The 17,143-nt window shown below is 31.1% G+C and overlaps 2 protein-coding genes across 3 annotated transcripts in view; one reads left to right on the top strand and one right to left on the bottom strand.

Moving 5' to 3' along the window:
• Positions 1-124: 124 nt before the first annotated feature.
• On the top strand, positions 125-3,047 carry LOC119828315 (serine/threonine-protein kinase RIO1). Its single transcript, XM_038350438.1, has 4 exons — positions 125-337; positions 482-1,630; positions 1,945-2,134; positions 2,874-3,047. The coding sequence occupies exons 1-4, from the start codon at positions 275-277 to the stop codon at positions 3,029-3,031; spliced, it is 1,560 nt and encodes a 519-aa protein (XP_038206366.1). The 5' UTR covers positions 125-274; the 3' UTR covers positions 3,032-3,047.
• Positions 3,048-3,412: 365 nt separating this feature from the next.
• Positions 3,413-17,143, bottom strand: part of LOC119840703 (ATP-binding cassette sub-family G member 1) — a 62,475-nt gene continuing 48,744 nt past the window's right edge. The window contains exons 5-9 of one of the 2 annotated variants that reach the window (XM_038367413.1): positions 11,731-11,845; positions 10,985-11,377; positions 7,191-7,355; positions 6,143-6,399; positions 3,413-5,290 (exon numbers count right to left, since the gene is read on the bottom strand). In XM_038367413.1, coding sequence (XP_038223341.1) covers positions 4,949-5,290; positions 6,143-6,399; positions 7,191-7,355; positions 10,985-11,377; positions 11,731-11,845 — 1,272 coding nt within the window. In that variant the 3' untranslated portion in view covers positions 3,413-4,948. The remainder of the gene's footprint in view (positions 5,291-6,142; positions 6,400-7,190; positions 7,356-10,984; positions 11,378-11,730; positions 11,846-17,143) is intronic. The other variant, XM_038367412.1, reaches the window with a different exon arrangement.

The following is a 17,143-nucleotide window of genomic DNA, read 5'->3' as shown; positions in this document are numbered from 1 at the left end:
CTACACTTCAAGGAATTTGAATGCTTTTTCTCTGCAAACATCCTATCTATTACAATTTTTTTAATTTATTTTTTATGTATTCTGGCAATAATGTAATATGTCACTTGTCACATGTTAGGTACTGTCAAATATTAAATTGTCAAAAAATATAAATAGATACATGTGGAATGTGGATTGTTGAATGCCCCATGGTAATACTTAAAGTTTTTTAATACATACATTATTTCACAGACGTATTTTATATTTATGAACGAATATTAATTAGTTATCAAAAATGTCTGATGGCCAATTCAGTGATTATGAAGAAGATATATCTACAAAGGTTAAGTCAGTGCGGGTTAGTATTTTTTTTTTCAGAAATTTAATTAAACACCATATATGAAAACATTGTCCAAAATGTATTTATTACTATTAAAGTATTTCACTTCCGATTCTCTTAACATTCCTAATCTAAATAGTTAAAACATAAGCCAATTTATAGTTTGCAGATACTCCGACTTATAAAGAAATAAGCAGTGAAGAAGAGGAGCTGGACTCCGATGACTACTTCTATGATTCGGACGATCAAACACAAGGCCCAAAGAAAAAAGAAAATATCAATCCCCAAGCTCCCACACACAAAGTAACGTCATATCAACCTAGTGAAAAGCTTTTTAAGAAGTATATTAATCGTATTAACGTCGATAAGTATGAACCGTCTATGAACGAAAATACTCAAAAGTTTATAGAGCTCAATGATCGTAAATTTGATAATGAAAGAATTAGGATTAAAGATAAACATGACAGGGCTACTGCTGAGCAGGTTATGGATCCCCGTACTAAAATGATTCTATTTAAACTCCTCAATAGAGGAATCATAAATGAAATCAATGGATGCATATCTACAGGGAAGGAAGCGAATGTATATCACGCTACATCAAAAGACGGTAGAGATTTTGCTGTAAAGATATTTAAAACATCAATTTTGATTTTTAAAGACAGAGACAAGTATGTATCTGGAGAATATAGGTTTCGAAATGGATACTGTAGATCAAACCCCAGAAAAATGGTGAAAACATGGGCTGAAAAGGAAATGAGAAACCTTGTAAGATTGTTCAACGCTAACTTAAATGTTCCCGAACCTATAATACTAAGAAGTCATGTGCTTGTGATGACTTTCATGGGTGAGCAAGGATGGCCATCACCGAAATTGAAAGATGTTGAAATATCTCAAACTGTAGCTCGATCATTATACAGAGATTGTATCACTATGATGTGGAAAATGTTCAACATTTGTAAATTAGTACATGCAGATTTATCTGAATATAATCTATTGTACCATAACGGAAATATAGTTACGATAGATGTCTCACAGTCTGTAGAACATGACCACCCGCATGCTTTTGAGTTTTTGAGAAAGGATTGTACTAATATATCTGACTTCTTCAGAAAGAGAGGTGTAGCTACATTGACAGTAAAAGAGCTGTTTGATTTCATCACTGATGCATCAATTAATGAAAGCAATCTAGAGGAATGTCTTGAGAAGTTATCGGAAAAGGCAGCATCAAGGAACTTTGATGAAATGAGTGCACAAGAGCAGATTGAAGAAGAAGCATTCAAAAATGTTTACATTCCCAAAAGATTGACTGAGGTGAGATTTTCTATTTTATATTAAATACTAATATATAATAATATGTAACTTGTTCCACAGACTATCTTACTATCAATGTGCATTTTCTTTCCTAGATATTATAATAAAAAAGTTGCAATACTTTTTTATGATGAATTAAAAATGAAGGTTAAGTGATTTGTCTTGTTTCTTCTACTCTATTCTTGAGAATCCACCTAATTGTATAATTGTATAATAATACTTATGACTGTTTTGTACATCACTTTTATATTTTGAATCTTTTTTTGGTACAATTTTTTATTTATGTGGTAACTTTATTTAACTCATTCTTTTAGGTTATAAACTATGAGCGTGACATAACAAAAGCTAAGAAAGGTGACACAGCTGACTTAATATACAAAAAAATAGCTGGTTTCAATGAGGATCTCACAGGGACAGTGGATAAACCGCAAATTTTACAAGAACTTGATATATCGGAAAGTGGTTCTGATAGTGAATCTGAAAATGATGAAGATGAAGATGGAAGTAAGATTCTTCTTTTTAATTATACACTTAGGGAACATACCCATACTATGTGACTTATATTTTAAGATTTTTGACCCCTCAATCAAACTGAGGGAACCAAGTGCGGATCCCTCGGTTTTCAAGTTTTTAACATGGTATTCTCAAGTAAAATTTTAAATTATTGCACAGGCAGAAAGTTGTTACAAAACTCTAAACTAATAATAAGCTAAGACTATATAGCAAAAACTAAGCCAACTTAACTAAGTCCCTTGTGACTGTTTATAGTATTTTATTATGTTATACTTACAATTATTATGTATAATTTCTGACATTTTGCTCTCATTGTGTGTGTCATTATTCCAAAAATTTTACAGTGAACATGTGATTTTAGAAATAGGCAACAGATATTTATTATTTGAATTTACAATTTTTATTCTATCTATCTATCTATCTATGATTGGTGCCCAGCTATACCATCTTCATTGTCATTGTGGATAAAACTCACAAGTCAAGCCAGAAAGATTAGTTTTTTCATATTACTTATAGCTCAGAATATAACTAGGAAAGGAAGTCAGGTTTGTTGGAAATCTAAAATTTTGTTGTTAACTAGTAGACTGGAAGAATGATCAAAATATTTGGTTATTTGTAGCAATATATTATACATATATTAATGTAACTTTTATTAATTTTGAAAAAAAAATAGAAAGGTATTTAATAAAAAGTTTATCAATATGAAATTGTCACTTTTATTGCTTTTCAGAAACAAAATTCAAAAATTCGGCCCGTCCCCGGGACGAATCTCCGAACAGCAAAAAGGCGAGAAAGAAGGCTGTCAAAGAAGAAAAAGCGGAGAAACGTAAAACAAAAACGAAGAAACATATTAAAAAACGCAGAGATAAAGGCACTGGCAAGAAATAAATAAAACATAATTAAATATTACATCAAAATGTACTATGGAATATTTGTAAATAAGTGGTAAAAAAATACACATATTGTAAGTTAGTATTTTTTCCTTTATTAAAAAAGTAAAAAGTTCCTACATACCTGTAATAAATTTCATAACTACACTATACTGCATTACATAAAATACTTACACTAAATGTATATAATATCACTCTCCCATTAAAAATGCCTTAATATAATTATTTACACTTATTATATCTACAAATAAATATCTATAATATACAGCTATGCAGCTCAACTGGTAGTTTGAAGAGAAATTTATGTTTGAAATTAGAGATATTTCAATAGCAATATTCTTTGCCATAATATTTTCATTTTAATGTTACTTTTTTTTAATTCCTTTATAAATTACGGATTACAATAGTTTTCAACCAATTTCTTTATTTTAGTACTATTTCTAGAGTTTTCAATTGTTTCTCAATCTTTAAATTTGTGATAAAGTTGTGTCAATATTTTAAATGAAATGTTGGCAATGCAATTTAAATTTTTTGTAAAAGTTTCTACCCCATTCAATTTCTGATACATATTATCACACTGAACTCTCTAGCATAACAAACAATATAAATATTATGGAATTTGTACTAAGTTACACCAATTTCTGACTGTCTCTGCAGATTTAGTGCCAGTTATAAAGAATCATTTAAAATTTTTAGTTAAGTTTTTTTGAACTTCCTTCGCCAGCTTTTATAAGAGTCACAGAGAATAGAATACTGCATATTATTCCATTATGTGCTTTAATCATTTAAAATAATGAACTAGTTTGCGAAGACGCCATTAGCGAACGAACAAGATCATAGATACCTATAGTAATGTTTTATTATATTTACTAATAAATTAAGTAAGTACACAAAACGCAATTTCAACACTGGGCAAGTACGAGAACACAAATATTGTATAATAGGTTCAGATGAGGCTTTAAAAAACGCGTGGTTCAATAGAACTATTTTAAAATCTAGTTTTTTTTTAATTTTCGCGCTCTTTTTACTCGAACCATTCATAGCATTCTTTCGCAAATCATGCGTGAAGTTAGTCACTTGTCTATCAGCAACTTACTTCACGCATAACTTGAAGATTCATTAATCTCGCATTTGACAAAGTTCCACCTGAACTTATACGTATTACATTATTTCATGGAGAGATATAAAGCCACATATCAAGTAATCTTAACCAAATACACAATATTTGGTTAATTTAAGGACAGGTTCTCAAATTCGACTAAATTAAGCTATCTTTACGTTTTGTGATCGAATTAAACTATATCAAACAAAACGAATAATTGCCATATAAAGATTACTATTCTGATAATTACCGATTAGAGATATTACTGATTATTGTTTACCTTCTATAGCGGGAAAAATCCTACATTTACTTAATTCAGAATCATTTTCCTGCTAATATTTCCACAATTTTTTTCTTTAAAAAACCCCAGGCAAGCTCAAGGCAGGAAAAACATTCACGTATATATCTTAAAAAATCTCTGAAAAATCTGAAAATTATTTGATTAATGTGATTTAACGTGTGGTATTAGGTTATTTGTAACTTTGACGCATTGCCTAAAAAGTTCTTAAAAAAAGTCCAGTTTTCACAATTGTGTGGGCTGTTTCGCTACCTGTCTGTTTAAGAACGCGTCCTTAACTAGAAAAATGGCTTATATCAATGTCTATACTACAAATCAGTCATCACGCCTACACACAGGATTTCTTTGGTTACACAAATTCCTGTTTGAAAAAATGCATCTGATCACGACGTAACTATAAATTATTTGCAAATAACGTTATCACATATCATTGTACTAGCAGTACCATGGGAATATTGAATATCACATTGAATTAAACGTCTTGTCTCTGTCAAAGATTGTCATTAATTCGGCGATCATGTCGCGAACCGCCATCTTAATCCCATGAAGCAGAGAAACCTGACGGAGAGCATGATGACCACCATTATGAGGATTTCGAACCAGACCGAGTTGTTTTCAATGTCGAGATATTTTAAGAGGACATCTGGTTTCGCAAAGTGGCAGTAAACATCGCTGCAATCTAGCGGTTGTCTTCCGAAGCCGAAAATAGTGAGGACCATAGCAACGACGCCGCAGCGGATGAAGGAAGTCTTCATGATGATGTTCATCAGAAGTGGGATGCGGTGGGCGAAGTCGAAACCGTAGATGGCGAGGCCGAGGAACGGTGCAATGGCGGCTGGGCCGATTGCGCATCCGTTCTGTAAACGTGTACAAATGTGGTATAGGATTAAATGACTCTTAAAATGTATTATTATACGTCTGATGCTAGAGCTTTTAAGAGAAATGGTGGTGGGCTAAACTTTAAGTCTTGAACTGACTGTATTTATATATGTTTAGAAAATTGTGCAGACTATAAGTGTAATGTATGCATGTTAAGTGTAAATTCCCATTTAATACGTAATAATAATATGTTAACTAATATATTAGTAGGTACTTTAGATTTTAGTTATTTTTAGTCTTTCTTCGCTTTATTGTATAAAGATTAATTCAATAAAATGGTTGAACCCTGCTAATATTTTAAATATGAAAGTAGTTCCGTCTCTCGGTTTCTCCACCACTAAACCACTGCCAAATTGGATCAAATTTGGTACAGAGTCAGTTCGAGACCCGAAAAAGTCATAGAAGTTTTGAGCCGGAATTCCGAAGGGACAAGAACTATGTAGGACTCCGGTTTTGTAAAGATGCACAATAAAGAAAGTTATTTATTGATTGATTACATTACGTATCGTTTTCTTCAATAGGCGGGCGAAACTGTGTGCGGAGAGCAACATACTATTATCTAACTTATCCATCATATATTGTATTTTTTTTTTTATGTCACAGTCGGCAATGGAGCTGGTGGGACGCCTAATGGTAAGCGCTACCACCGCCCATGAACATTTGGAGAGGCGTAAGATCCATTACAGACCTTATGGCTCTACAAATGGATTGCCGACTTTAAATTGGGAAGGGATTAAAGGATTGGCGAGAGGAATAAAGGAATGGACTGCGAGGGGTAAGGAAAAGGATATGGGCCTCACTAATATGAAAAAAAAATCGTTCCAACTTACCCTCACACTAAACACCGACCCGATAGCCATCCCCACGCCCTCAGACACCAAAGACACAATATTCCCAGTCAGGCAGAACGTCAGATATCTGTCGTGCGCATACGGCACTCCCACCATGAAGTAGACAATACTGCAAAATATCACATTCAGCGACACTTGTACGGGTAGCTTCGATACTGTCAGTGCTGCGTAGTACGGCACCAGGTTGTACCAGCCGTTGAAATGTTCCTTCTTCACTAGTTTCACTTCTTGGGGATCTGGAATTCAAAGTGTATACGTTAATTGTAGGAAAAGTTAAACTCATATTAAATAATACTTAATACTCATTACCGAATAAGCGGGTATGTTTAAATTTAAAAATACCCGCTTGTGTATAAAGAATCTGATTCTTTTATCAGCAAGGTATAACATTAGTCAATATGACTTAAGCGCAAAATTATTTTTGTAGAAAATACTTTATGCTAGAATGATACCGGGAAAACTACGTTTACGAGCAATAATTATTTTCTTTAAAACTCTTCCTTTTCTTTAGTTATCGTCGTAATTAAGTATATTTTATGAAATATAACGTTGGTTTTTTTAATTCTAAAAAAGTTATGTTTATGCAGGACTCACTTCATCACTAATTAGTATTTATAGACACTTGAAATGCTATTACGCCATCAATAAATCAATTAATTATTAGTTATAAATAGAATTAGAGCAGTCGTTAAGTCCTTATTAAAAGCTTTAGTTGTGATTATGATTACAGATACTATCATATACTTCTACGTAAAAATATAATTATCTATCTCCACTTTCCACATCAGTTGTAGATTACATTTTATTGTATCAAATAAAATTGTAAAAAAACATAGTTAACACTATAAATTAATAAAAAAGTATAATAAATTATAATAAGTATAATAAAGTATAATAAAAAAGTTAAAAAAATACCCCGATTTACTAGCTAAAACAAAATTAGGAGCAGGTCCTTTGATTATAGATTAGTAGGTACCTTCTTTTTAACAAAGTTATATCGATATCCTGGAAGTCATAAAATACTTACACACAAGCACAGGGACCATGATTTGTGTGTACACGAAGAATATAACTAAACCGACGCACATCTTCAAATGGTTGAACATTTGGGTGCCGTCGTTTGCCATGTTGAAGAAGCACACGCCCACAAGGATCGCGCAGCCGATGTGGTGTATACTTTGGATCCATAGTGCTGAAAATGTACATACTTATTGTTAGTTTCATATATATTTTATAATTGTCTCGGCTCTAACATTGTCATTTCTAATACTTAGACACCTCAATGAATAATATAGGTTATGTTATTCGTTGAGAGCTCTACTGGTAATAGCTAATAGGTATAGTATTAGATATATTAAGTGTGTTTCCCGGTGGTTTAAGATTGATATGGTGGTTAAAGAATGTGCGAAGAATTAGTTTTATATATTTTGCAATATTATTTTAAATACCGAATATAAATATCTTATACGCATCAAATCTTGTTTTCTTAATTTGTAATAAATATATACTTCACACCAAGGAACAATTAATGGCAATTATAACTTAATTAGAAATTTTTTTGATTAACCTAACTACCTATGTGTCTATCCCGGCTTCTTACACATTTTACAACAATAACACGGTTATTTTTGCACATAAAGTGAAAATAAAAATTTAAGTCTATATCTTCATCTTTTTATTGCTGGTCTTGATTTAGAACCTATATTTGGTTAGCTATACGAACATCTTTTAAACTAACTTAGATTCGCTGTTTACGTATATTTTGAACAATAATGCATCATGATTGTTACATTACAAAAGTATTTTAATGTCCTACAACGGAACTGCATTGTTTAACATCAAAATACTTTTAACGCCATTGCATTAAAGGTATCCAATATCCAAGCATGAGTTATCAACATGAGGCTATCATTTAAAAAGAATTAAATCTTGAGTAATCGATCTTGCAATCTAATTAAACATCCATATAAGAAACATCGCAGTTACGTATGTAAATTAATTTTACTTATTATATCGATAATATAACAATAGCAACATGAAACACAATAGTTGAGTAGTATGCTAATAAGCAATGTTTTTGTTGCAATACGAGACCGAGAATTGTGTAATGGTGTATTTACACAATACAGTATATAATCGAATAGCGAGGCGATAAGCGAAGCAAATAACGAACATGTATGTGTGCACTCCCTTATTCCCTTTTGATTCATGTATTCATGATAAGATCAGTTTTTCGGACGTGATCAAAAGAAAGATATAAAATGTGTGAACAGTCGACACTCGAATACGAATGTTTCGTCCAATAAATCTGCGAATGACGAGGCGAAGAAACATACATTAAAGATGTGTTACGGGGGTTTTTACTATATAAAAAAGTCGGGTTTTCCTTCCTAACGCTATAACTCCAGAACGCATGAACCGATTTCCACGGTTTTGCATTCGTTCGAAAGGTCTCGGGCTTTGTGAGGTTTATATAACAAAGAATATTTAGGAAAAATTTCAACAGAAAAGCGGGAAAATCATTTTTCACATACAGCCATCTGGTGGCGAATCGGAGTTCGCCGGGTTCTACATATAAATTAACCAATTAACCCAAGCTGTTCTATACATCAATAGATACGCATGTTTCAGAGATTTCATTGATAAAATTTAATTTTTATAATTTACAAGCTACAAACAAACGTAATGGGCGTTTAAACGTCATCTTAAGAATTAACTACACTGAGTTAACAATTTGACCTTAAATAGTTCCTGTTATTAAGTTCCAGATACTTTCTAAGAGGAAGTATTGTATACTTTCACTAATAGGAGAAACGATACAAGCTATGTTTACAGAAAATCTAATTAAAGACTTCCTACGTTCTAATGCAAACCTCACTTCCCTTCTATGAAAGGTATATAGTACTTCCCTACATATTAATTTCACATTAATAGATTGGCTTTGGGCCTTGCTGTATCAATATTTCAAATTAGAAATTGCACTCCCAATCTTAATCAAATATATGTTATCTGTGCAAATATGTTCTAAATTTTGTATAACATTGAATATGGTATCACATGGCATTTGTTATGAGCTATGTAAAACGTTGTAATTTTTTATCGCCGTTTTAAATACATTTGTTTGATACCCTTCTCGATAGTGTTTAAAAAAATTAAAATAGTACCGACTCACCATTAAAAACACATAAATATAATAAGATCCCTGAAGCTCATATTTATTAAAGTGACCAGACACACTTATGTACTTTCCAAAAAGTGAAATATGTAAATACAGAAAAAAACAAACCATTTTGACACAGTCGGTTATAATAACGACAGTATTCTGTCATTTTATACATGAGTATCACAACTTATTATAACATTTGCGTTTTAATATTTAAAATGACTTATATAATTGTCGATAAAAGTCTAATCATCGATGTCCTCGTTAATTTATTTATAATTTATACATACATTAGACATATTTTTATGTAAAAACGATTTCTTTAATTTATGAAAATAAATAGAATTTAAATATACATATTTTACTTTTAAAAATCTAGCTTCGAAAATTAAAATGAATACAGGTTATATTTAGATTGTATGTTTTTATAAAATTTAATTTTAATACGTTTAATAAAAAATATTTTAGGAATGTAGCAATTCCGTATTTTGCTTAAAACTATAGATAACTAATAAATACATGTATATATTTTTATTAAATAATTATTAACAAAAAACTCAACTGCCTTCAAATAATCAGAACTAGCCCGAATTTAAATGGAACCACACGTGAGGCACCAGCTTTCAAGTAAAAAAAGGGGTCGTCAAAATCGCTTCACTCACAAATAAATTATGAGGTAACAAAGACTACAAAATCGGAGTCAGTTGAAAAATAATAAACATTTTGAACAGTGGCGGTGGTGATGAAAATATCAACTGCTGGCTGACTGGACTGAACGTTGTGAATTCTCGATTTATTTCACAATATGGTATGTCACAAAACAACCTTTTCTCGCAAACATTTCTCTACCGTAATGTCCATTATAACGTAACACACAACAAGTGCAAGTAATTCAGCACTGAAGTTGGACTTCCGTCCACGCACGCCAGTACAATAATATTTAACAATACAACCATATAAGTATTTAAAAACACGACTCATTCACACCAATGCCATGAAATAACATAAACATAATATAACTTCATCAGAAATAAATAAATATGAGAGCCGGTAGCCACCAGTTACCTAATAGATACATAACAGCGTAACTATAAATATGTCAATGCTTAACATCTTCAATGAGTACCCATTTGCATATAATTGTTAATTATTACAACGGTACTTTTCAAGTGTATTTATAAGTTGTACAAAAAAAACCTTTAAACAGAATTCATATTCTTACATAACACGACCAAAGGTCTAAACAACAAATTAGGTAAAATCAATAACTTCGGATCATTGTTGAATGTCATTATGTAATTAATTTACACGAAAAAAAAGACCAAGTGCGTTTGGCGCACTTGGTAGACATAAGGGTAATAAGTATTTTTATTGTCTTGTTCAGTTACAGCTGCAGCAAATATTTTTCTACCATAAGTCACCGACCAAAAGTCACCGACTATTCTTGGGAGGGAGATACCGCTCCAAATTATAAATGGGTCCAAATTGCAACATTTTCTTATCCAACTCCAAGAGTCACGTCAGTCAGTTAAAAATCGTCAAAGTTATAGATTAACAAAAGCGAAAAAAATACAGACAAATTGAGAACCTGCTTCGTTTTAAGAACGTCGTTTGCAAATTATAAAAAAAGAGTTATAGTCTGAAATTCATATAGCTACCTTGTCGATTTCTTGATATTTGCAGTAACATTCTACTAAGAAGTATCGTGAACTGCTCGAAATACGTCGTAGGGTAGCCTTTTGCCTCTGTCTTCTGCATTTTCATCCACGCTATTGACGAATCTTCCCTTGACATTTTACTAGCCAATGTTGTAGATGAAGCACTAACTGCTACAGCTGTGTATTCTTTCATTTTATATGTGCACTTTTCATTGGACACTACTAATTCTGTCTCCATTAAATTATCATCAGCCTGATAGCAGATCTTCAATTGCATGTTATTGACAGGTTCATGACTAGTACTGTCGATTTTAGCCGACTTGTACAGTGTTCCGTTGAGTATTTCTTCTGATAACACTTTTATGTACTGCTGATGTTCCGTTAATTCAATTACTGAAATAGTTGATAATTAATTAATATTATGCTTTATAGAAATTTATAAATATTTCCGGTAATTTTTATATAATAGGCAACCATTTAGGCAATGTTAAAATCCTTAAAATAGAGTTTGATTCATTGTTCCAACCATAATCATAATTCCCTGAAATCTGACCCAAATATATTCATTTATTCTATCGTAAATACTGATACTACTGCAAATATACGTTACGTCACAATATCAACTATTTGTTCGGAAAAACATATCAACCTAAATAAACAAGAATTGATCTCAATAAGCATTTTAATAATTAAATCAAATCTGTTCAAAAAAAGAATTTATGTAAAAAAATTAAAAATATTCTTACTGTAATCTGCTGGATTGTGATGTCTTGGGCATACCAAACCCAGGGTTGAAAGATGAGGGACCATGGCGTCCGTGTCACCTTGGTAGATACAGAGACCGTCAGCGATTACGTACGCCTGTAAAGAAAATTGTAAACTTAGTTGTAAATAATTATGTACAGTACAATATAAATTGATGTCTAATTTTGTTTTATTTTAACAACAGTAATAATAATTTTTATCAAAAAGCTGTTTAAGCCTTCAAATTGCAATAACTATAGGTTCACCCAGTAAAAAGTTGTGACACAAAAACAAATAAATATAGTCGAATTAAAAACCTCCTTTTTTATTGAAGTCAATTGAGAAATAGAATATAAAAAAAACATTCTGTGAAAATTTTATATATAACTCGTTTTTAATATAAAAGAAAGCTACGTGAAATATAACTTCCCCCGCATGCTTCAAGTCTGAGTTTAGCGCATTCACACAAATAGATTTACACTTCTCAGCTTTACATTATTAGTATAGTAAAAGGAATTGGAGATACGGGACTTAATTTTACAATCGTCATTATTAATATTAAAAGAATGTTTATTTTAAACTGGACAAATTTGTTAGCACGTGTAAAATAATTTGCATAGCGGTTGTTATTTAATTAATTATACGAGAATAATATAACACGTAGGTCGTAGATAAGTTATAGGAGATAAGTACCATTTTTTATTAAGCTTTATAGCAGTCATGAGATTATTCATAGAAATATCTAAATAAATTATTATAGGCGTTTTTGTAACAAAATGTGTTGACACATAAAGTAATACTAATAATAACTATTTAAAACTAAAAATCATCAAAAATATTTATACAATATACGTAGAAGTGAAGAATTATATACCCTTAATCTTAATGAAATATATTGTCTATTTAAATCTAGCTAAAAAAGGAAAATAAAATTTGTAATAACAAAAAGATCTGCAATAGTAATAAAGTGTAATAACTTACGAGTTCTTTTGTTTTTACACGCTTTTTATTAGCTTCACCTGTATGTTTGTTTGTATGTTTGTTTGTAACCGACTTCTTTGGGCGCGATTTTGACCCACTTTAAACGGCCAGATTTCGTTCAAACTTTGTAGATTTATTGAGGACCGATGACAATACACTAATTTGATAAAATTATTCCATTTTTTAATTTGCAAAATATGATTTTTGTTAAAGCGTGTTTTTTAGTTTTTTTTAAACTAATATTTATTATTTTATAGTTAAAAGTACCAGGTGAATTTTAAATAAATTTAGATTTTAAGTAATCAACCTTCGATTAAAAATTTACTTTATTTTGTGTAGCCGCTGTAATGATAAATGAAATGTTAAGTTTATATATAAAATTTTAAAAGCACAAAAAGAACATGTCAGAACGCTATATTTGTAATTGAGCAAATTATCATCAATTTTTTATTCTAACCTCGAGATAAATCGAATTTAAATCATTAGACAAGATGAAATAATTAACCACCAAAACATGTGTAAATGTTTGAAAATATAGCTTTGACATTGTTTTTACTAATACAAGCCGTAGAATATGCTGATCTGAAAATGTGCGTTATATTTATTATAATAAAGCATAATTCCTATTAAAAGCTTTCTCGATGATAAGCCTAAACAGATATGGAAAACATCTAAAATTCAGATAGCATGTGCATTGAAAGCAAGAAAGTAAGAAATACTTTCTTTTTTAGTGAGACGTTTTTTAGAACCGAAAATAAATCTTTCATTATATACTTATAATTATGTACCTACGTAGGTATGTGAATTACATTGCAAATGTAAACAATAACGTATATAACAGTTGTATTTCTACTTTCTACCTGAGAAACAATGGTGGAAACATCGCGATAAATCACATATTAATTAGTAATCAATACTTATCGTAATTACAGGATATTACGTAAACGTCCCAAGCACGCCTATCGAGTCGAGAGCTGATGGTTTTTGAATCTTTAATCGCTGCATTCGCTGATATACTAAGACGCAAAGAGATATTTCTTTTTGAAGTCCTCGGCGAATATGGTAAAAGCTATACACATATATTAAATGGTTTAAAATATACTCTTATATTAAAATGTTTGCAACAATAACCAATAGACCCAGTACGAATGAATGATATGTCATAACCGAGCAATAAACTAGCATCGATCAATGACAGAATGTAAACTGCTTCTGCGCCATGCCGTGTTTCCTTTTGCTTAAAGTTTCTGTACTAAATTCTCCGAGACATGAAAAGTTTTATAGGAAAACAATGCCATGAACAATAATAACCTATTACCATATTAAGGCTAAGGCCGCATTACGATTTTTTCCCGCAAAACGGTAAACCACTAAACCGCAAAACCATTGGAGACCTACACACTACGGTCACATAATACTATGGTTAAAACTAAGACTATGACTATATGCCGTCTTGTAAACAAATTCCTTACCAGCTGGTCATTTCGTTAGAAGTCGCGGTTATAAAATGAGTGCGGCCGCTTTCTTGGTTTCATGTATTCATAAGCTTTTACGGTTAAAATTCGCGGCGATTTAATAGTGCGGCCCTAGCCTTAAGCTGGCTGACCCGACATACGTTCTGACGTGAACTTTCATGAAGGTTAAATAGCCTTTAAGTTTTTCATTGTTTTGATGCAAACTTTTTAAGTACTTCCTTTTTTAGGACCCTTCTCCTGAAAGATCTTGTATATAACGCAGACTGTATTCAACCGATCTATAATTAATATCATTTTGTACCAAATTTACTTTGGCAATTTTGTCAACGTTTCTTCATAACAGCTTAAAGAGAAACGTATTCACATATACATTATACATATTAAAATAGTATGTGCGTAGTACTTAACAAAGCAATTTTATTATAATAGAAGTAGGTATAATAATTACAATATATTATAAATCAATGCACAATTGTGAGGTAATTCGAATGAAATTATTACTTGAAGGCGTTGACGTGATTTCTAATATATTATTCTTAAGCTATAAATGTGAGAATAATTATAGGTATACTGCACAGGACAGTGTAATATAATAATAATATGTATTGTAACGACTGGCATAATCAAAGAATAACTTTATTACATATTGCAAGTATTTTATAAACAAACGTGATATACAATTTTTATTGAGTATACGCAAAAACATGGCGAAGTTAATGCTTAGCATAGCTACAGGTAACATAAAATACTATACGCATCTTTGGAATAGCTTTGCTTAGCCATTCATAGGCTAGTTTAAGCTTGATATAGTGTCAATAATCCGTCCTAATTGTTATGTTTTTGTTTCTTAATTTATAACATTGAATACCAATGAAAATCTATTAATTAAAAACAAAAAAAGTAAAGAAAAATTAACGATTTTCCAAGATGTTGTAAAGTTTATAAATCAATACATTGATTTGCGGACAGTGACCCTAGATAACGTTCTTACTTCTGAATGACAATGAAAGTTATGTTATATTAAGTAACCGACACATTGATAGTGTGATTCAAGTAATTATCTACATATTGTCATATTCAATATGAGCGATTACATTTCTTTTCTGTAATCTTCCTGTTTAGATTTTTTGTCGCTTAATTTAGCGTGATGTGGGCCAAGATGGAGTGCGCTTCCTCAAAAGCGAAATTACACTCTGTATATTTGTAGTTAATATATTGCTAAATTATACCAAACCTTTATTTAACATAACTAGTCTTAGCTTATGCTTTTATTTTATTTGTAAAGCCTGGTTATAGTAATGATATGGTTTGTAGAGATACTCGTAGAAACTCAATTTATCTGAATTCCAAATCGTACTTAAATTTATGTATTTAAACAGTTCTGAAATTCCATTCCAGATGAAGACGTGTACATATGAAGAATATCTCACCATTCTTTTATAGCGGAGAAAGGGGGCGTAGGTTATATCGGATTCCTTACAAATAAAGCACCACTGTGTTTCGTTGAGCCACTATAGTGAAGGGCGCTTGCGCATGTGGACAGAAATATTCCCGTACGTCTAGACTACTAGTACATCTGTACTTGTGCGAAATAGTTAAATTCTATCAAAACAAATCTATTTCCATAAATGAGTGTAAACAAAAATCTACGTAACATCGTGGGAACTAATTTTCTATAAATTGCAAAACGGAAAATGCTTCATGTACATATCATTAAAATGACATTAGTCCGATACAGTGAAAAATCGTCTGCAATTTTCTTCGACATAATTACAAAATATAACGAGGTCATATGTGATTTATGTACAGAGATAATCTCATGCAGATATCTGTGGCAGTCTTAAAACGATGTAATAGATAATGGATTATTACTATAATATCTTGTATAATATATTGTGCTTCGTTTTATGTAATATATGTCGCCGTACGATTCTAAAAACGGTTAGATTATCTAATTCGCGAGATTGCAAAGTAGTAAATAATTGTGATCCTTGCGGACTCACATTTGTATACAATTTCAAGCATCATCTTTGGGTATACTATAATGCGAACAGTTACGTAATATGCCGATAATTGACTTTTCCCAAACAGGTGATGATGATCAGATGCAGGTCACGAGGAGTCGAGACTTCTCGAGGCTCTAAAATCTGTGTAACTTTGAAACGAACCTAGCTTAACCCAGACCGAATGCCTATTTCATATTTTAGGTTTCACATTGATAACATCATCCTCATTGATGACATTGATTGTAATATACAAAAAAATGCGTAAAATTATACATACGAATAAACGATTTTTTGTCAGATTACAAATAATCATTATGTTACGGTGATACATACAAAGAAAACAAATAAATTATATTGTGATCTATACGTATAATAAAATCGTAGGAAAGGCAAAACTGTACATTGAATATGTTTTTTAAAGAATACTTGGGGAGTGATCTACAATCAATATTGAAGCCAAAAATATAGTTTTTAGAATTTTCGTCTGTTTGTCTATACGTATGTCCGGGCTAAACCCACAAAGTACTCAAATTTTACTTCAATTTTGCATGAATATTACTAATAGGTCGTGTCAAAATATAGGCTACATATTATCACGCTATCACATACGGGGGATGAACTGTAAATCTTCATTTTTGTAAAGAACACGCAGACGAAGTCGCGGGCAACAGCTAGCAAATTTATAAATTCAGATTTGAACTAATGCAATTGTGTGGGCATTTAATCACAATAAAATCCACATCTTCAATGTCATATATTCAAACAATCAAAAAGAAAGGTTATGATAAAAATTTAAATTGGTCACCTTGACACAGTTTTTTTTTCAACCGATTTCAAACAATATTTATTACCGACCAGTGACAAAATAATATTAATAAGTTTGTATATTTAAATATTTGTTTACCTACAAGATGTTCAATGACTCTGTATGTGAGTAATGTAAACAAAGGATA

This window comes from Zerene cesonia, chromosome 7, assembly GCF_012273895.1.
Source record: "Zerene cesonia ecotype Mississippi chromosome 7, Zerene_cesonia_1.1, whole genome shotgun sequence".
Lineage (NCBI taxonomy): Eukaryota > Metazoa > Arthropoda > Insecta > Lepidoptera > Pieridae > Zerene > Zerene cesonia.
This window is presented reverse-complemented; position numbering and strand designations above follow the sequence as displayed.